The 18,313-nt window shown below is 42.5% G+C and overlaps 1 protein-coding gene across 1 annotated transcript in view; it reads right to left on the minus strand.

Moving 5' to 3' along the window:
* Positions 1-18,313, minus strand: part of MEGF11 (multiple EGF like domains 11) — a 236,009-nt gene that overhangs the window by 67,113 nt on the left and 150,583 nt on the right. Inside the window, exons 9-11 of the mRNA XM_069026190.1 lie at positions 17,569-17,705; positions 12,245-12,457; positions 4,663-4,837 (exon numbers count right to left, since the gene is read on the minus strand). Of these exons, the coding sequence (XP_068882291.1) occupies positions 4,663-4,837; positions 12,245-12,457; positions 17,569-17,705 (525 nt within the window). The remainder of the gene's footprint in view (positions 1-4,662; positions 4,838-12,244; positions 12,458-17,568; positions 17,706-18,313) is intronic.

Consider the following 18,313-nt stretch of genomic DNA (forward strand, 5'->3'; position numbering starts at 1 on the left):
GCCAGAGATCCATACACATAAGCACCTCTATCAGGATATATTTGAAAGGCATTAATTGTGCTTTTAAAATGCAATTTTGATGCAATGCCAACAGGAGATGCAAATAGCTATAGATGCACAGTACTGGGATAAATCTTGGGAAGCTTTAGGGAATCCAAGAGTCATTCGAAAAGCTGAAAAATCTTCTAGTAAGAGATCACCACTGCTGTAGTTTCCATGCTTTGCTGTATGTGATTGGCTTGTGTGGGATCTACCAATATAGTGAAGAAATAGAGAAATGTCAAAATGGATTCTTTCATTTTGGTGATGAAGTGCTTGCTCTGCTTGCCAGCACGCAGGGTTCAATAAAAGCAGACAGGTCTTCAAAAAATAGCAGCATAAATAGATGAATTCTTTAAAGTAATATAAGTTCTGTCATCTGGATGTGAAATATAGACCTAAGTGCCTGCTGAAGTAAAAGCTGACCGCACATTCCACAGAGAAGTGTTAAAAGTTTTCTCGGAGTGTCTTGGGCTGAGAAATATTTTAACTACGTCTCTCCTTGCCACAACACACAGAATGAAAGCATTTGAAGTTAAACTCATTTTTCAAAAGAAGAAAACAAAACATCCATAAAGAAACAAAGGCATAGCCCAGGATGAGGTCTCTAGATAGCCACTGTTTTCAGGGAAGCTGCAATTAGCTGTGCAATGGAGAAGGTGAACTTAGTTGTATTTCAATAGCATTTATAATGATTTCAGCAGCTAAAACGCTGATAGGTATGTGCAGGGGGTTGGTTTCAAGATTTTCTTGTGAGACATAAGGTCAGGATTCCTGTGGTCTCCTGTCATATTTAATTCATATCCTCTGGCCTTCTCCACCATATTTATTGAATTACAGGAATAAAATTCAATGAACCAAAAACAAAAGAAGATAGAGAGGACACAGCAAGTCCTGATTTCTTTTATGTCTCTCCTGCACACCTGAGTTCAGTGGACTTGTAGGAGAACATGTTGGAGCAGAATTTGGAAGGAAGGGAGGTACAAGTTAGTACAACCCCTCTCGCCATCCCCATAATAGCATCCAGGTAATTTATTGCAAGCAGCAACCATTTCCATGTGGGAGTGAGGATCCAATTTCTACCAGTCAAGACTCTCCCTGGGTGCTTTTTAGGGCTAATCTGTGCACTCCCTGCATGTGTTTGCCAGGTTCCTTCTGGTCACAAACGAGATGGCAGCAGAACAGCTTTACAAAACCATTCTTCAGAAGAGCATTCTGGCAATTCATCACATCAGTGCTACGAGGAAACCCTCAAATATGTTAGAAGTCCCAGATGCAGGGAAATGCTCTCTTGGCATGCTTGTAATGGTGATTCCTTGCAATCATCTGAGTTAAACTGATACAGCCATTTCCTCCTTTACAAGTGGGATGCAGGAAGCAAAGCATTCCCAACAGGCCTGTGGAGCAATGGGGAGCAGCTCTGTGATTTTGGGGAAGATGATTTGATTGTGTCTCCTCTGCTCCTTTTATCCTGTTCTTATTGTCCTGCATGCTGCCTGGTCTGGGTTGTGGACCCCTCAGTCAAATCCACACCCAGTTCTGCACTGTGGTTCAGAACCCACAGAGGTAAAACAGACCCATCCTTTTGTGTGAGCACCTCATACAAATATCCTGTACAGCAGCACCTCATACAAATACCCTGTACTGGTACCCAGTAACAGCTTTACAACATTGTCATTTGGGTTTAGAGCCAGACACGTGCAAATCTGGCTCTTGAGTCTGACCCAAAATATTCATTGAAAAAATAAGACAGAAAATGTTTTGAAATTCTACCCTAAACTGCAAGCTCACCACTATTTAGCTTTGGCATTTTAATTTTTGGAAATGTCACAGCTAATAAATAATGTATTTTCTTTAAGCTACCATATACATTTTTATTTTACAACTTAAATCTTCTTAAATTTCCAAAACTTAAGTGCTCTGCTCACGTACATGGCAGCCTATGGGATGGCTGCCTTTTCACTTAACACATTTAATAAAGGTGACCAGATGCTTTGTGTGTTTAATGGCTTGTTCTGCATCCCAACAAAATGTCCCTGTTTTGGCTGCGAGAGCAGATGATTCATCCTGAAACCCAGCCCAGCTGCCCTGACACAGGCAGGGTGAGCTAAAAACCCACCATCTGTGCTGGAGGAGTGGGCTGGAGGAGTGCTTTGTCAGGAAAACACTGTCCTACGTTGGGCACTGCATATTCTGGGTGGCCAGTAATCCCAAAGTCCTGTGGGTCCAACCTCTCTGCCTTTGCAGATAAAATTCTGCAGTTATATCCCATCTTCCAGCATATTCTCTTCCTTCTCCCTGTCTTAGAAGCCCCTCAGCCTGCTCTGCCCTAGGATCTTGTGTCAATCAAACGTTGCCGTAAATTATAAGATGTTGCTCCTGGTTTAATTCTTTACAATTATATGGCAAAATTCCTGCCCATGTGGCTGCCTCAGCCAAGCCTCATGCTTGAAAAAGCAAGAGGGATTCATTATGGCTTTTGTGAATAATTAGCTCTGCCCAGCTCTGCATTAGCACCACTCCACTGCCAGCTCTGCCAGAGGACACATCCTGAACTCGGAACAGGTGCTTGCAGACTCGCCCAATTCAAGGGCAAAACTCTACCCCCAGGCAAAGCTCCCCTGCTGCCTCAGCAAGAGCCAGGCAGGAATATCTGAAGGGAAAGCCCGGCTTGGAGTGTGTCATTGGGATAAGGCACTTCCAGCCTGGTTCTGGCCCCACAGCCTTTTCCAGCTCACCTCCTCCCTGCCCGCAGCATCCCAGCAGGACACCACCCTGGGGTGGGAGGAAAAGGTTCCCAGCAACTTTTCAGCACAGCCTGTGTTCTGCAGCACTTGAAAGAACCATTGCAGTTCATCTGGCATGCACACGAATGACAAATATGCTTCAGAGGCAATAAATTAGCAATTTCAAGGCTTTACTTCCCCTCATGGACTAATTGCCAGAGATTATAGTATATTATGTGAGAGCAATGATACTAATGCCTAAATATGCTTCAGTGATTATAGAGCTATCCTCAATAACCAAGCTGTTTAAATGTCAATGCAAGAAAGCTCTTTATTATGAGATTAAATATTATTTTGAAGCAATGCAATAGGAACTTCCCAGGCTTTCTGCCTGCACTAATGCTGCCTTGGGGCAATGTATATTGGACAATGTATGCTTTTTTAAAATGTGTACAGTAAAGAGTCCCTAAATGCTTTTGTGCTGCAAATTTGGACAGCATTCCTGATAAGGAGGATCTTGGCATCTTTTTATTTTGTAGTTGTTACTGACATACTGCTGCCTTCATCCTTCCTCCACTTGTGCATCAAGTACTGTATAGAGAAGATAAATTCTTGTTTACTGTTTGTGGACTTGGGAATGAAACCTCAAAGACCTTTTCTTCTTTTTTTTTCCCCATCTCTAAGTACTGTTATCTTGTATGCATGCGTTTGAGTACAGCCCCTCACACCTAAATAAATCTGGCAATACCTGGCATTGAAACAACCCTTGGAAATCAGTGGAAGCTCCAACTTTCAGGTTCAGCTGCTGACACGAGGCAGAGAACAAAGGTGTCTTTAAGCCATAACTCCAATTGCACAGCCCTGCAGATGCTAGTTGGGGATCACAAGCTCAGGTGGGGAACTAGAAAGAAAGGAGGCTAAAAAGTCTTTGGCATCTCACTAATCTCATACAGGACCTCCACACTATAGATCTGTCACAGCTGCGCAGCCTGTCCCTTGATTTCTAGTAAACTTAGTATTATAACTCATAGTTGTTATAATAGTATAGAAAACATAGATAGGCCTGTGGGGACAGATCATGTAAAATAAAACACACAGAAAGCCAACTGCTCACGAAGTTTGGTGGAATTCTCTCTTCAAAGTATTTTTCTTCCTTTAGGAAGTATCATTTCTTAAACACAGCCTGCACTTTTCCTCCACGGTGTGTTCCTGAAGAGGAGTGGCTTCCTATATAGATAAGCAGGGAACTTGCTTGCAAGAATTCCATTCTGCCCAGCCCTAGCAGGACTGGACACCAGGATCCATGTCCCAATACCTTCTGTTGCAGCTTGGCAATTTTTAACTCTGAATTCTTGATGTTTTCATCTTTGCTGGTTTCTTCAGCCATTTTATATCTCACCTATAAAATGTCATGCTTGTTTACCTCAGAATGTTTGAAGCTCTTTCTGATGCTCAGGTAAAAGACACCTGCCACACAGGCTCAGAAAAGACATAAATTGCTCTATCATTTGTAACATTTTAAAATATCTTCATCTATTAAAATCACAGTGTGACTGACAAGAACATGCTGAAAGGCCATGAGAATTCTTTCTCTGCTCTTCCAGGCAGACAATAATCTGACACCTTTTCTATTATGTCTTGACTTAGAATATACTATGGGAAACCATATCTTTATCTTTATAATAGTAATAAACTTTGAACAGTGATGTTAAGTAAATAACCAGCAGCCATACCTTGACACCACTCAAAGGACAGTGATGTGGACTTAGCACAGAATGGGTGAAAATCACCTGCGTTTGGCCGCTTTTATGCAAATATTATTTCAAACAAGGTTAAAAACCTCTTTTATTTTTGCAGCCATTTTATGAACCCCCTCCCCATGGCCAGCCCCACTCACCATGAACCCTGGGGCACAGGTGCAGCTGCCAGTGATGCTGTCGCAGTCGGCCCCATTGTGGCAGGGACAGGGCACCTGGCAGCCCTCGCCGTAGTAGCCCACGGGACACGTCTCATTGCAGTAGAGCCCAGCCCAGCCAGCCTTGCAGCTGCACTCCCCAGACAGAGGATGGCAACTAATGAAGAGACAGATGTTAATGAGATGTGGGCAGGAAGGAAAAATACAGCCCAGAACATTTCACATGTCACACTAAGAACAGCACAAACCTGGAAACTCTTTAGGGTTGTGGACATGAGCAGCTGTATAACTTGGGCAGTGAATAGGGAATCTGGTGCTAAATAGCACAGCATTTCTTACCATCTGGGAACTGCCACAGCACTGGGTAGTTTACACCTTGAAGTCTATGCTCTTCCATTTTCAAGTCAATGTGACTTGGATTACTGACATCAACCACACCATTAATCCTTACAGCTATAGGGCAGGTATGTGCTGTACTATTTGGCTGTAATACAGCCAGCTAAGAATGTTCAGGGATAGGAGAAATTCCAGTGGGTGGAGGAATGCAATCAAGAGAGCTGTGAAGATAAACCTTAGTTCTGGGGCACAACATTCCTACCCCTATCCCTATTCTATTCTATTCTATTCTATTCTATTCTATTCTATTCTATTCTATTCTATTCTATTCTATTCTATTCTATCCCATCCCATCCCATCCCATCCCATCCCATCCCATCCCATCCCATCCCATCCCATCCCATCCCATCCCATCCCACTGTCATTTGTGTTTTAAAAGCAAGTGCCACCTCAGTGGAACTTTCCTGTAGGCACAGGTAGAAAGGAAAGTGCTTCGGAAGGGAAAACTCTCCTTGGAAGAAGAATTTTGCAGGGAATATTCAGCCGTGGTGACCAGAACTGATCACTACCTGAAGCCTTGGGATTTACTTGGGACAGGAGTTAACAGGAGCCTTGGGACTAAGTCACAGCTGTGCAGGGAAATGAGTCAAGTTCCTTTTTGCTGGATAATGAACAACATTAATCCTCTGGCTTTCATTTCTATTCAGCCAATTCAACACTGTAGTGAGAGCACATGGAGAGAAAAGGAGAAAGGAGAATCGAGCCCAGAACACTGGACAATGCCTGGTACTTCTCCATCTGTAGGTGGAACACTCACCCCTCTGTTCCTCCTGCATGAAGCAGTTTATCTTTATCTGGCATTTTTCCTCCTTGAGGTTTCCTTAGGGCACCACCTTCCCACAGCAGGAGGCTGGGGCTGGGGCTGGGAGAGGAGGGGAAGGCTGAAGATGTGTTAACTCCTGGTTTCTGGGGGATGTTGTCTGAGGCCAGCTGGGAGTGTGAGGCTGCACCTGAGAGCTCAAGATGCTCTGGGGCCTCTGCACCACAGCACTGCACAGTAATGGCACTGTTCAGTCCTCAGTGAGAGAGATGAGAAATAATATTGCCAGAAATCTAGTTGTCTTTACTCTCAGAACAAGAAGAATAGACTTCTGCAAGGTGGGATCTCTCTCTGGGCCTGTCTCCTGGCTTTTTTGCATCACAGGAACAATTTCTTTTCCTTTATGATTATTTATTGCTACAGTTTAAGATCGTAGACATGACTGAATGGGTTTCTTTACACCTATAAAATTAATATTGTATATGTTAATTTTCAAGGTAACCTCATAAAACGTAATTTCCAAGTACGTTTAAGGCAATTACTGGTAGGAGAGGTTGGTCATATAGTGTTGCAACTAAAAAGGATCAAATTTTCTAAGTGTCAAATGTTTCATCATAAATAGTGTTTTACTGACTAATTAAAACAATTCATCAACCTAACAAACTACCATCCATGAAATTCTTCTGACAAAGCAGTCCCTGAAATTATGGTTTTTCACAAAGCCCCTCTTAACATTTAGATGAAAATAATAAAAGCTCGGGTTTCCCCCCTGTGTCTATTAATCATTACCTAACAGCAGCAGAAAGCTCAACATTAAAGAGGGATTTTGAAATGAATTTTGTGTTTCTCTGTTTCCACTACTACTACAGGTATCATGTGCTTCCATGAGAACTGCATCTGTTAGCTAAATTAAATCTTTCAAAGGTAATGAATGACCAGGGCAATTTGAATCAGTCTATGACAATTCAGCAGAAAATTCTACACTCACTAAGAATTTTTACTCCGAGGTTGGCTCCTTCATCAGCAGGGACAGCTTTTTTTGCGTGGGATACAAGCTATGGATTAAGGACTAAAACTCATCCTGACACGCACTAAAACAAGAATCAAAACCAAACAGGCTTTCCTTTCTCCTCCCTGAAGACAGGGAACTTGGACTCCAAAACAAGGGCCAGAAGAAGTCTGAGAGCATATTCTGCCCCAATAAAGTCTTGCCCATGCTTCATGGGACTGTGAGCCAGGAAAATCTGATGCAGATGTTTGTGTCCCTCCATCTGTATAATCTTCTCATTGAAGAAAGGATAATTTTGTTATCAGCCTGAGCAGATCAGGGTTTTGTTTTTCCCCTAACTCAAAAGCACTTGTTTGACAATCAAGGTGCCTGATGCAGCATTAACTTGAGGAGGGTTGAGATTTAGATGGTTTCCCAAACTGCAGAAGGCAGCTGTTCTCTTCCAATCCTGCCAGGGAATCTTGGCCACCTAACTGATTCTCCTGCCTTCATTTTTCCCATTTCTAAAATGATGCCTTTCTTTCTTTGGAAACCCTTTCAAGATCTGCAGCTGATCACTAAACAGTACAAAGTTTTTATATTCATTCTTTTTTCTCTCTGGTTTGGATGAACTATTACAGTAATTAAAGTGAGCAGAGTTACATGCAAAATATATTGCAGCTCATGATGCAGAAATAGTGCATGTGTGGATATATGTGTGTGTTAGGAAGGTTTCTCTTCTGCTGGCATTTTGTATGACTACATTCTGGTCAAATTACATAGCTATATATATAACAGAGCCTGGAAATTCATCTATCACCCATCCAAACATCCATGCACCCAGACTGCCCAGTGAGTTACATGATATTCGGACTGATGTTGAAAAGTTTGAGGTAGAATAAAGCTTGAATAGCAAATACAGCTAGAAATTTGTATAAATACCTGTATAATTCCTCCCCTCCTGTTCTGAACACACCTTCCTGTTCTGTATGTCCATGTAAGATTTTGCCAGCAGGGGTCACAGTGCGTGTGAAGCACTTCTCCAGCCCCCAATAAACTGAAATTAATGAGCACAAACAATTCCTCTGCAGAAGGATCACTGAAAGGATGGAAGAGAGAAGGGAGGGTTCCAAATGGAACCCAAAGGCAAACCCACCACCATCTGTTTTCCAACCCTTGCTGGGAGCAGCAAGGGAACCTTTCGCTCTCCAAAGACTTTGGCAGTGTTATGCTTTGTAGTTTGCATTGAATCTTAACAACTTTTATTTCTTCAACTCTCCTGCATCACAGGAAGAAGCAGGGTAGAAACCAGGAGTGAATGCAGGCAGCCAAGTGTTCCTGTGGCTCCAGGCCAAGCAGAGGTGGAACAGAGCTGTCCACAGCACATAACAGCACTGAAAAGGAAAGGGTTCCAGGGCTCCTGCTGCACTTTGAAAGCTACTGTACAATCCCTGGCTTTTGAGCCACATTAACAGCAATAAAAGGTTAATTTTTAAAAATTTTATTAGCTGAACTGAAAAGCACAAAGGCATTTTTGACCTTCAAATTTTTTAAGCATCTAATTATGAGGAAATCTGAGGAAACCAGGTAAATTTCTCAATGCAAATTTGAAAAAGAAATGTTTTAGACAGCACATCCTGTTCCAAATTCTGAATTTGTTCTCCACACATCTTTCAGTCAAAGCAACACCTTCTCATTGAATTTCCTGACTTTCTGTTTGTACAGCAGCACCAGTCATCTCATTTTCATTAACAACAGCCTAATCCTTATTAGGATTAGGTTAAAACATCCTGTTTTATGGTCTCCACACTACATCCACTCTCCTTTGCTGAAATGCCTCTTGTTTTAAAGCAGTGGCCACAGTGAGACTGCAGGGCCACTGCTTCAGTTCAGCACGTCTTCAAAGCCGGCCTTGTCCAGCACATTACTGAGTCAGATCAAGGCAGAACTTCCTGAAAGCTCCATGGGGTTTGGTCCTCCCCAACTTGCTGGTGTTGAGGCAGTAACTGGAGCCTCTGGAGATCTGTCCATTCCATTTGACTTTGTCCCAGTGTCTTCCTTCCCTTCTCACGTCTCTGACCTAGGAAAGACATTACCAAGGGCATATGGCTCCCCAGGCTGCCTTCCCCCCATTGCTCAGGAAGGGTGGGTGGCCAGGACTATTCCAGCTGTTCATTTCCCTCCCTGCCTGACAGAAAAACAAGCCAGCATTATTCCTTTCCAGCCACTGTAGGCTGTCTCAACATGGGCTTTCTGCAGAAGGGAGATTTTTACAGGTGTACCCTTTCCTGTGGAAGCACAGTCCAAGTCACCACCACATTCTAAATCACCTAATTGTGGGGTTGTTCAAAGTCCTGTACAAAGTGTCTTTCAGTGTGCTTTGATGCAGAAATTATTGGATGGTGTCCTTCAGTCATTACCATGCTGGAGGTTAGACTAGATGATCACACCAATCTCTTCAGACATTAAAATAGATAGATCTATGGAAATGGAAAAGCTGATTGTGTGTTTCCTGCTGTTCCTCCTCAGCTACTCCTCAAAGCCCTCAGAACTTTCTGTTCCAGTCAACTCTCCAATAACCAGATCAAATGAGACAAAACCTGGGACAGGTTCCCTTCTACAACTGTTTATATAATTATCCTACAACTTGGGGACCACAAAAGCTTAAACTGCTCCTGGGGAAAATAGATGGCTGTGGGTAAATGAGTCACTTTGGAAGAGGCCCGTTTCAGCAAGGACAAACACTCAGGGAGGAATGGGAAGAGGTGGGTGAGAAGAGAAGTGCACTGTATGGGACTGCTTAAACAACCACCACAAAGATTTGTTCAGAATACGGAGTGCCTTTGGAAAAGGTCATTTTCCATCAGCTCTGATGCTCCTTGGCTCAGCAATTGACAGCACTCTGCAGAGCTGGTGGAAAAGTGGAGAGCTGAAATCCCATGGATGAATGAAAGAACATTTACCCATCTACAGCTTGCTGATATCTCTTTGTTCCATAACAGCAGCGATAAGATGTAGAAAAAGGGAGATTTTATCAATAGAAAGACCAGACTCATTTATTAAGGAACCAGAGATACCATCTCAGCAGAGGATGCTGCAAGGGAAGCTGACGGAGCAGTGTTGAGAGGGAAGGAATAAAATGTTCCCATCAGACAGCAACCAGGCACAGGCAGGGTGTGTGGGAATGACCACACGCCCAGAAAAGAGCTGGGAGAGGATTCAATCCTCCCCCTTTCTGAGCTCTCTCAAACCACTCTGAGACCTCTTCTTTCCTCACAGCTGGATGATACAAGTCTGTTCTTTCAGAAAAGATCCTCTGGCAAACTCTCAGAGCACCTCACAGGTAGTTCTGAGTAACACAGGGTGAATTCTTGCACCCTTAAACCCACAGTCTTACTCCACCTAAAAGACTCTTAATGAATTGAGCATGGAGCTGAGAAACAGCAGCCAAGCTCAGCCTTGCCTGTGGCCTGCAGTCCCTCCACTCAATTTCCACCTTTCTGGAATACAGGCACACAAACAGGTTTCTGCAGGCTCAGGAGGGGTGAAGACACGTGTCAGCTGCTGAGCATGAGCATATTCTCACCCTCCTGTACACCTGAAGAAAAGTTTACACTGAGAAGCAATTCAGCTTGGGTTTACCACAGGCTGGAGCCACACTCGCTGGCAGGAGTGACACATAGGAATTTATCCCTCAGCTCACTCTGCAGTAATTCCTGAGGCATCCCCCATCCTCAGTACAACACAGCACTAATCTTTCATGTATAATGTGCTGATCACGCCTCAGGGATGGTATTTTTTGCAATGATTTCATGATACGCAACATAATCAGAAGCGATGGGAGCCTCTTGTACAGAGCTCCCTGGGAGCCTCAAACCGTTTGGATGCTGGCTGTCAAACCCAGTTGTGCTGGAGCTCTCTTGCTGCACAGGAGTTGTATCACCACAATTACAAGTTTTTAAATAATCCATTGTGAGCTCTCACTTTCAGTTAAGCAAAGCCTCACAACTCAGAGCTGAATTCACAAGGAAAATCACCTGTTTATTTCCAAGACTGAGACAAATAGGGTCTATCTCAAGTGCACAGACAGATTTGCCTGAAGTGTTTGTGTGTGTCTGTGTGTGCACACAAATGAGGTGCTATTTCTTGCATACATAATTGAGTGTGTTTATATTTTAGCAGCAGCAACATGGCAAGGTGGGTTTGTCATCATCAGCAGGACAGTCAGGTCCCCACCTGTCTGGTTGGAAATTGAAGAATGTCTATATCAAGGGCATGTTTGCTTGGGCATCAATTATCTCCACCTCCCCCTGAAGACTACACAACCCTAAATTGGCTCTGCCTGCTGAACAGAAATGGGCAGAAAAAGGAGGGGATCCAGTGGAAGCTGAGCGGCTCAGCATCATGCAGGTGAGGAATTGTGGCCCCAGAACATCAGACAGCTCAGGCCAGGGGGTTTGGCTGTGCAGGCTTCCTTTACTGCAAGACAGGGAGTGAGGATTCTCCAAACAGCAATTCCAGCAGTCAGTAAACAAGGCAAGGAGTTACTAAAGGTAACAAAGAGGGTAATAGGGAAGAGTCTTAAATTCTTCCTTCTTTTCAAGGTTTGGAAAACTTATTCAAACCTGCAACAGGAAAGTAAATTCAAAGTGCTCAAGTCTGTTTGTGACTCTGTATCATAGTAAAGAGAACCTCAAGAATCAGATCTTAAAGCAAAAAAGGGAATAAAACATCAAACCCTGACCTTTTAAGCGAGGCTCATTCCACTGTAGGTATAATTCCCTGATATTTATTTTCCTGAATATTTCCCACATACACATAGAGAATGAAGAGCAAAAATAATCTCACATGAGGAGTCTGTTTTGACAATGTCGACCATGTTATAGTTCCACAGACTGGCTCAGGGATATTGATTTCAGTCTATTTATACATCTGCCTCAAGTGTTTCCAACAAGGTAATTTGCCATGAGACATCAGCTGAAGCAAATTAGGTTTCATGTTGAAAGTCCCCTTGCTGTCTATAGATCTAACAAGAAAACCCATATCATAAAAAGAGGCAAAGTCATGGACTTGTGTAAACATGTATCTATTTTTTAAACTTCAGTGGGTTATTATCCACACATATGGGCATCATCTGGTGGTTCTTATGCCTAGAAGACTTACAGGATAAAGCTTTATGTCAGGCTGTTTCAGGTGTAACCAGAGTTGTTAACAGATACGTGCTTAGTATTTGGCTGCATTGAGGCTTATGGTTCCAAACCTGAGGTCATTTAAATCAAAGTCTTGCAATCCAGAGAAACACGCTGTGATTGTACTTAAAAACTACAGAGAAAAGGACAGTAGCTGTAGTTAAACTGATTTTTTTCCCAATGCTTTAATTTGACCAGTCCCTGCACTAGAATATTACATGATGTACCTACCTGAGGGTGTTGGTAGTATTGCAAGGGCATCTCTTGTTGCATTTGAGGCCATAAAACCCTTCTGGACACATTCTTTCCTGGCAGTGAATGCCTTTGAATCCAGGGTCACATATGCAGGCTCCGTTGACGTGGTAGCACTTGGCCCTGTTCTGGCAGTTGCAGGTCTGTGTGCACTGGAAGCCATAGGTGCCGATGGGACACTCCTCCTGACACCTGCCATGGGATGGGGGAAATAGGATCCAGTCACAGGCACAATCTCATCAGGACATGGCTTCTACACAGGAACCTTTTTGTTAATGAATTAAATACAAAATCATTGCTCATTTATTTAAGTAATGTACTGTGAACTGATGGTATCACCGGAGTGATGGGATATCCTGGGCTTGCAAATTGCTGCTAAGAGAAACTGCATTCATCCGTGCCCAATTATATCCTGCTAAATTTGCATTAGTTAATATTACCTTCATTTTAAAAGTGTGTTCTTCTTTCCTGGACCTTGACAATTGCGTTCATCAATCATAAGACTCTGATAGGCAAAAAAATATTTTACTATAGAACTCCTCACCTGTTTGACTTCTCTTTATCACAGAAGGACTGTGTACCTCCCTTGAAAGCACGTGGCCCTTTCAGTGATGAGGAGGGTTAAAAGGGAAAGTGTATTTAGCAATATTGAGCAAAATGTTCTCCAGCAATGTTTTAGTGCTGTCATTGCATCAGTTTTATATCAACAAGGAGAAAAGAAACCCCTTTGTGTTTTGTGTATGTTCTGAGTAACTAAAAGCTTAAATTTGTTTTTCTTCTCCTACTCCAGGGTAGCTCAGTAGTATAAAATCTCAAAAAAAAATCACTTTCATGCTCCTTAGTGGAGAATCTTCTTAAAAATTGCCAGCATTTTAAATATTTGATGCGCATAAAATTGGAACCTGCAAACACTTCATACGTGTTGTTTTAAATTGCACCTTCCATGCACTCTTAAAAATATCTCCCTACTTGGATACATTCTGAGATCTGCCAAAAAGTCTGCTTCCTTGTCCTACACAAGCAATTTAAGAGTTCAGACTATTTTCTACTTGGAAAAGCTCACCTAAGGTCCTGAAGAAAGCAACTGATTCTGTGCTTGACACAATTCAGTGGTTTCAAAATTCTGCAATGAGATAGTACCACAGTTTACATGATCCACCGTGAAATACAGATAGGCCTTTTCCATTAATAAAAACAGAAAAAGAAGCCCAGAAAAGCCCAATTCCCTTATCACATGGATGCCAGGCATTGGAAATTGCCTATCAGCATTAATTTAAGCCTGAGCATTGATTAAAGTGTATACTGTAAACTCAGTGGATGGAGGCAATTGTTAAATGTCTTTCTGTAGGTCATTTCACAGCTGGCAGGTGAGAGTTAATATAATGATCAGTAATAAAAGATTAATGTGTGATGCAAGCCAGGCAAAACTGCAATGAACACAGGCAGTATATAAGAAGGGTATTACTTTTGCAGCTTGAGATTATCATGTTTTACTAAAAATAAATGAACACAGCAAAGGGCCTGGCTGGTGATTTAATTCCAGCAGGCACCAACACAGTTGCTGGTTGCAAATCCGAGTTGAGGAGTTCATATAAGACCCAAAGTGAGAGTAGTTTGGGACAAAGAGGGAAAGAGTCTGGAGAAGCACCAGGGAGAGAGAGCCCTGCTGCTCTCAGGGGGCTCAGCTGCAAATGAAAGAGCCAGCAAAGAATGGGAGCAGTGGGGCTGGAACACTTACAGCAAATGAAATGCAAGGAGGAACAGTGAAGCTCCTCATGTCTCCACTGCTGCACAGACCCTGGAGTGAGCAGGAGAGCTCTGTGCTCCACGGGATGAATTCTTAGTCAACAGTGCACTGTATCATTCTATATTTATAGAAGATGAAGCATTACCTAGCAGGGAGAAAAGCATCTGGAAATGAAATATTGACGACCTAATCCATTTACATAATTAGCCTTTTTCTACTAACAATTTAACCAACTTATTTATTTGGAGATCAAGCAGCTACCGCTAATGAATTTTATACAAAGAATACTAATAATGACTCCTCTGGAACATGAGAATAATCACAGCAGGAATTAGCTTTCTACTTAAACATCTTTCCTTTGCAACATATCAATCTAATGTGTCCATAGCACCATTAACAACCAGATACATTGTTCAATTAAATTACAAAATGAGCTGCTAAGCCCTAGTTATGTTTCTTGTTTAATTTACATTGCTTTCTGCCTATCTGGGGAGATTCGTATTATAATATCCACTGAACTTTAATATGTACTATAATTATTTGGGTTGGGATAGGGTAATATGGCTGTCACCTGTAGAATTAATGGAAGCAATTTCACAAAATATTAAACAGAAGACAGCCTGCTTAACAGATGAACTTAGTACATGCACCTACACTTTTTCCCCACAATTTCCTTTTCTTAAGGTATAATGCTGCAACGTTTTTTAGGCTGTTCTCTTTGTTTTGAAACAGTGATCATATTTATGTAGCACAGACAAATATGAAAAGCCACCCAAAATGCACTAAACTGGAGATAAGAGATACAGGTACGAACACAACAACAGGAGAGTAAATCTGCCCATATAGTTCTAATAAATGTGAGATTTATTCTGTTATGATTCAATCTTTAGATTTAAGGGCAATATGGAAAACAAAGCTAAACCAGCATGTTCACTTTTCCCGTAAGCCACTGAATTCTGAAACACTCCATTCTCAGCTTCTAACTGTGCCTCTGCTATTATTCCTTTCCAGTTTGTAAAACACACATTTCCATGACAGATCCAGTCATTTCAGTGAGCACAAAGCATCCTGCAGTTATTAACAGTGCTGCCAATTTCCCAGAGATTTAGTGCAGTGCCACTCTTGGAAAACAGGTAAGGAACAAAAGTGTGGCAATTACACTCACACAGACCTTTATGACCATTTCATCTCCACAGATATTTATCTAACTCTATGTTATTATCTTCTGCACATGATGATGAACTGTAGCATTATATAGTACTTATTGACAATTTTAAGATGATAGTAGGTAAAGTGTATTTATTTCTTTATTGCTGTTATTCACAGTATCTGTCATTATTAAGAAGACTTTTTTCAATGCCTTGTAAAATGTTAAAGCAAACAGCGTTTTGTTGTGCAGCAGATTCTCCTGCTCTCCTTTTTGCTGTGACACTGCAACAGCTGCAGGAGATGCAGAGGGTAAAACAGACTCTGAGCTAAACTGGAGCTGCCTGGTCTGTCCCATTGTCCCTGTGGTGTGAACACAAAACCAAGGAAAGCCATTCAAATTCTTTGAAGACCTCGTCCCTCACTGAAATCAATGGGCCCCCAGCCAGGTAAGGGAAGGTGTGTGTTCAGAACAAACCAGTACAGCCACTACAAACCTGTGCTGCCCAGGCCAAGCAAACGGCAGAACTGCAGCTGGATACAACAGGCCTAAGCTTTCCCTTCCCTTATGGAAGGGGGATTAAAGGCTGATAGATGAACGTGTTTTAATCTTCCAGGAACTCGTTGGAAAGGTGGGAATTTCTAGGCTAATTCAGTTTTACCCTTCAGCAGCAGAGCGTTCCTAACTGCCCGTTTACTTTTTTAATCCTATTGCCATTCATCCTTTCCCACACTTGCATTTCTGCTCTCCTGCCTCTCCTCTCAGTGTCTTTTACCTCCCTGCTCCAGGATGGGGAAGGTGAGTAATTCCCAAGGGTTTTGCTTGGATGCAGGTCCAGAACGTGACCTTCCCTCCCTTCTTTTCCACTTCTCCCAACTAATTCTGCCTTATTTTTTTGTTGTCTCCCTTCCCAAGTTACATCTCTCTTTGGAGTCCAAATCTCTCTCATTTTTCTCCAAGTACAGATCTCATGAGTCCGCACTCCCTTTGCTCACGGACAATCCCTGTGAGCTCCTGCTATGTCTTCCCTGAGATGCCTTCTCCAGCCCCTCTCCAAAGGCAATCAGCAGTAAAATCCTCTTCCCATCTCCTTTCCTCATCCCCAACAGAGATGCAGGCTGCTGGCCGGGAGCTCCCAACAGCTCCAACATTTGATTAGATTGATTCATCTACAGCCAGGAATCTATCAGAATGTGCAACAACCAAATGAGGAGAGCAAGAGAGGCTCTGTCAGCCTTCCCCAGCATGGCCAGCACTGGAAACAGCCTGAGATTCAAGTGTGGTCACGAGTATAAAGGTCCAGGCTGCACAGTTGCATCCTTTAGTGAAAAAGTCTCCACAAGGAGACAAAGAGAAACAGGAATTATACGGTATCACATGTGTGGAAACACTGTCTCCAGATGGAGAATGGGGAGGAGAGGCACACTGATGTTTTTCCTCCAAATTACTTGGAAATAATTAGTATTTCCTCCATGTTCAACCTCATGCAAATCCTGACATAAACTTCAGAGCCCCCTCCAATTATAACTGTCCATAAAACGGAAACAGGGAAGCTCCACATTTAACGGGAAAGAGCAGCCTTCTGACCCTCCCCCAGGCTGAGGGTTGGATGTTTGTGCTACAGCGACCTGCTGATTATACAGTAAAGGCAGAAATGAGAAATTCCAATGAGCTTTGTTGCATAAAAATACAATTGTAGCATATGTCAGTATAGAGCTAATAAAAAAGGGAACATAGAGGAGAAAGTGCTTTAGCATCTCTGCAAACTCTGGTGCCACAGCCCCAGCGAAAAGTCACTCCTGAGAGCTGCTTTAACTGCACTTCCCAACCTTTGTTAGGCAGGATTAGCTGGAGGCTAAGCCAGCACGTGTTGCAATCCCTCATTGACTTTGCTGTGTAGTCATTTTGCTGAATCCATGACACCTTGGTAAAACAATATTATCATCTGCTCTGATCGATTCATGGGTGAAGGCTCTTGTTTATAAATTTTGAGGATTTATCACCTTTTGCTGGTGGCTGAGATGGATCAGTGCTACAGCACAGAGGAATGAAGGAGACATTAAACTGCTGCATTGCTTACTCTTGAGGATATTAATTTGTATAAAGATAGTTCATTTACATATCTTGTAAACATGTAATGCTCTCTATTAAATTTATCACTGTAAATATCTAAATTAAATTTAATCCATTAAATTTTAAAAGTTATATTAAAACCCCCTGTAAATGGAGAGCATTGCCAATAAAAAGTAATAACATTGCCACATTTATATTGCTTGAAGTGCTTTAGAAGGATGAACCTAATTGGAGCAATAGAAACATAACACCATTTTTCAGGGAAGAAGTCCTAGAAGGGATATAAATATTGACAGTCCATGGTTAAAATGAAAGGCTTTGGGGGTTGATTTTTACCTGTCTCCTATATAGCCAGCTGTACAGAGGCATTTTCCTGTCACAGGGTCACAGTGTCCTCCGTTGTGGCATGGACAGTCCTGGCTGCAGTTAATTCCAAAGGTTCCAGGAGGACATGGCTGTGCACACACCAGCCCCTGGTAAGGTTGCATAAAGAGCAATATTTCAGTCAACATTCATAATGCAATAAATTTCTCTATGCAGCTTGGAATTTTATTGTCCCTCTTGCTAAAACTAGATGTAAGTGTAGCAGCAATATTTTATCTGCATAAGATGTGCTAAAGACAGTCTGAAAACTCCACTACCACAGTAAATGCCTGCCTGGCCTGACTCCAGAAGAGATTTTTCTCACCACTGCACACTCATGGATAATTCTCTTCCTTGGATCTCCCCCACACACTGCAGCTGGGCTGGCAGGATATTCACTGCCCCTTGAACAGCCACACGAAGATGTGGGAGAAGTTAAAGGCAACCAGAGAAGTCTACAAAGCTGCTTGTGTGCTCCTGGGGTTTTTGTGAAATGGAGAGTGTGACAAGTTGTTGGACACACCCTGTGCAGAGAAGGTTTGGGAAGGAAGGGACTGTTGAAAAGGTTACACTGGGAGGGTGTAGCTGTGCTGGTTTTGACGGTCTGTGATGATCTCTCCTGTTCAGCCAGTCTCATTCATCCAGCCAAACACAGCTGCTGGAGAAGTCCTCTACTGCCCTTCACATCCTTCACTTACTCCCTCTGTTCTCTCCACCC

This window comes from Aphelocoma coerulescens, chromosome 10 (assembly GCF_041296385.1).
Source record: "Aphelocoma coerulescens isolate FSJ_1873_10779 chromosome 10, UR_Acoe_1.0, whole genome shotgun sequence".
Lineage (NCBI taxonomy): Eukaryota > Metazoa > Chordata > Aves > Passeriformes > Corvidae > Aphelocoma > Aphelocoma coerulescens.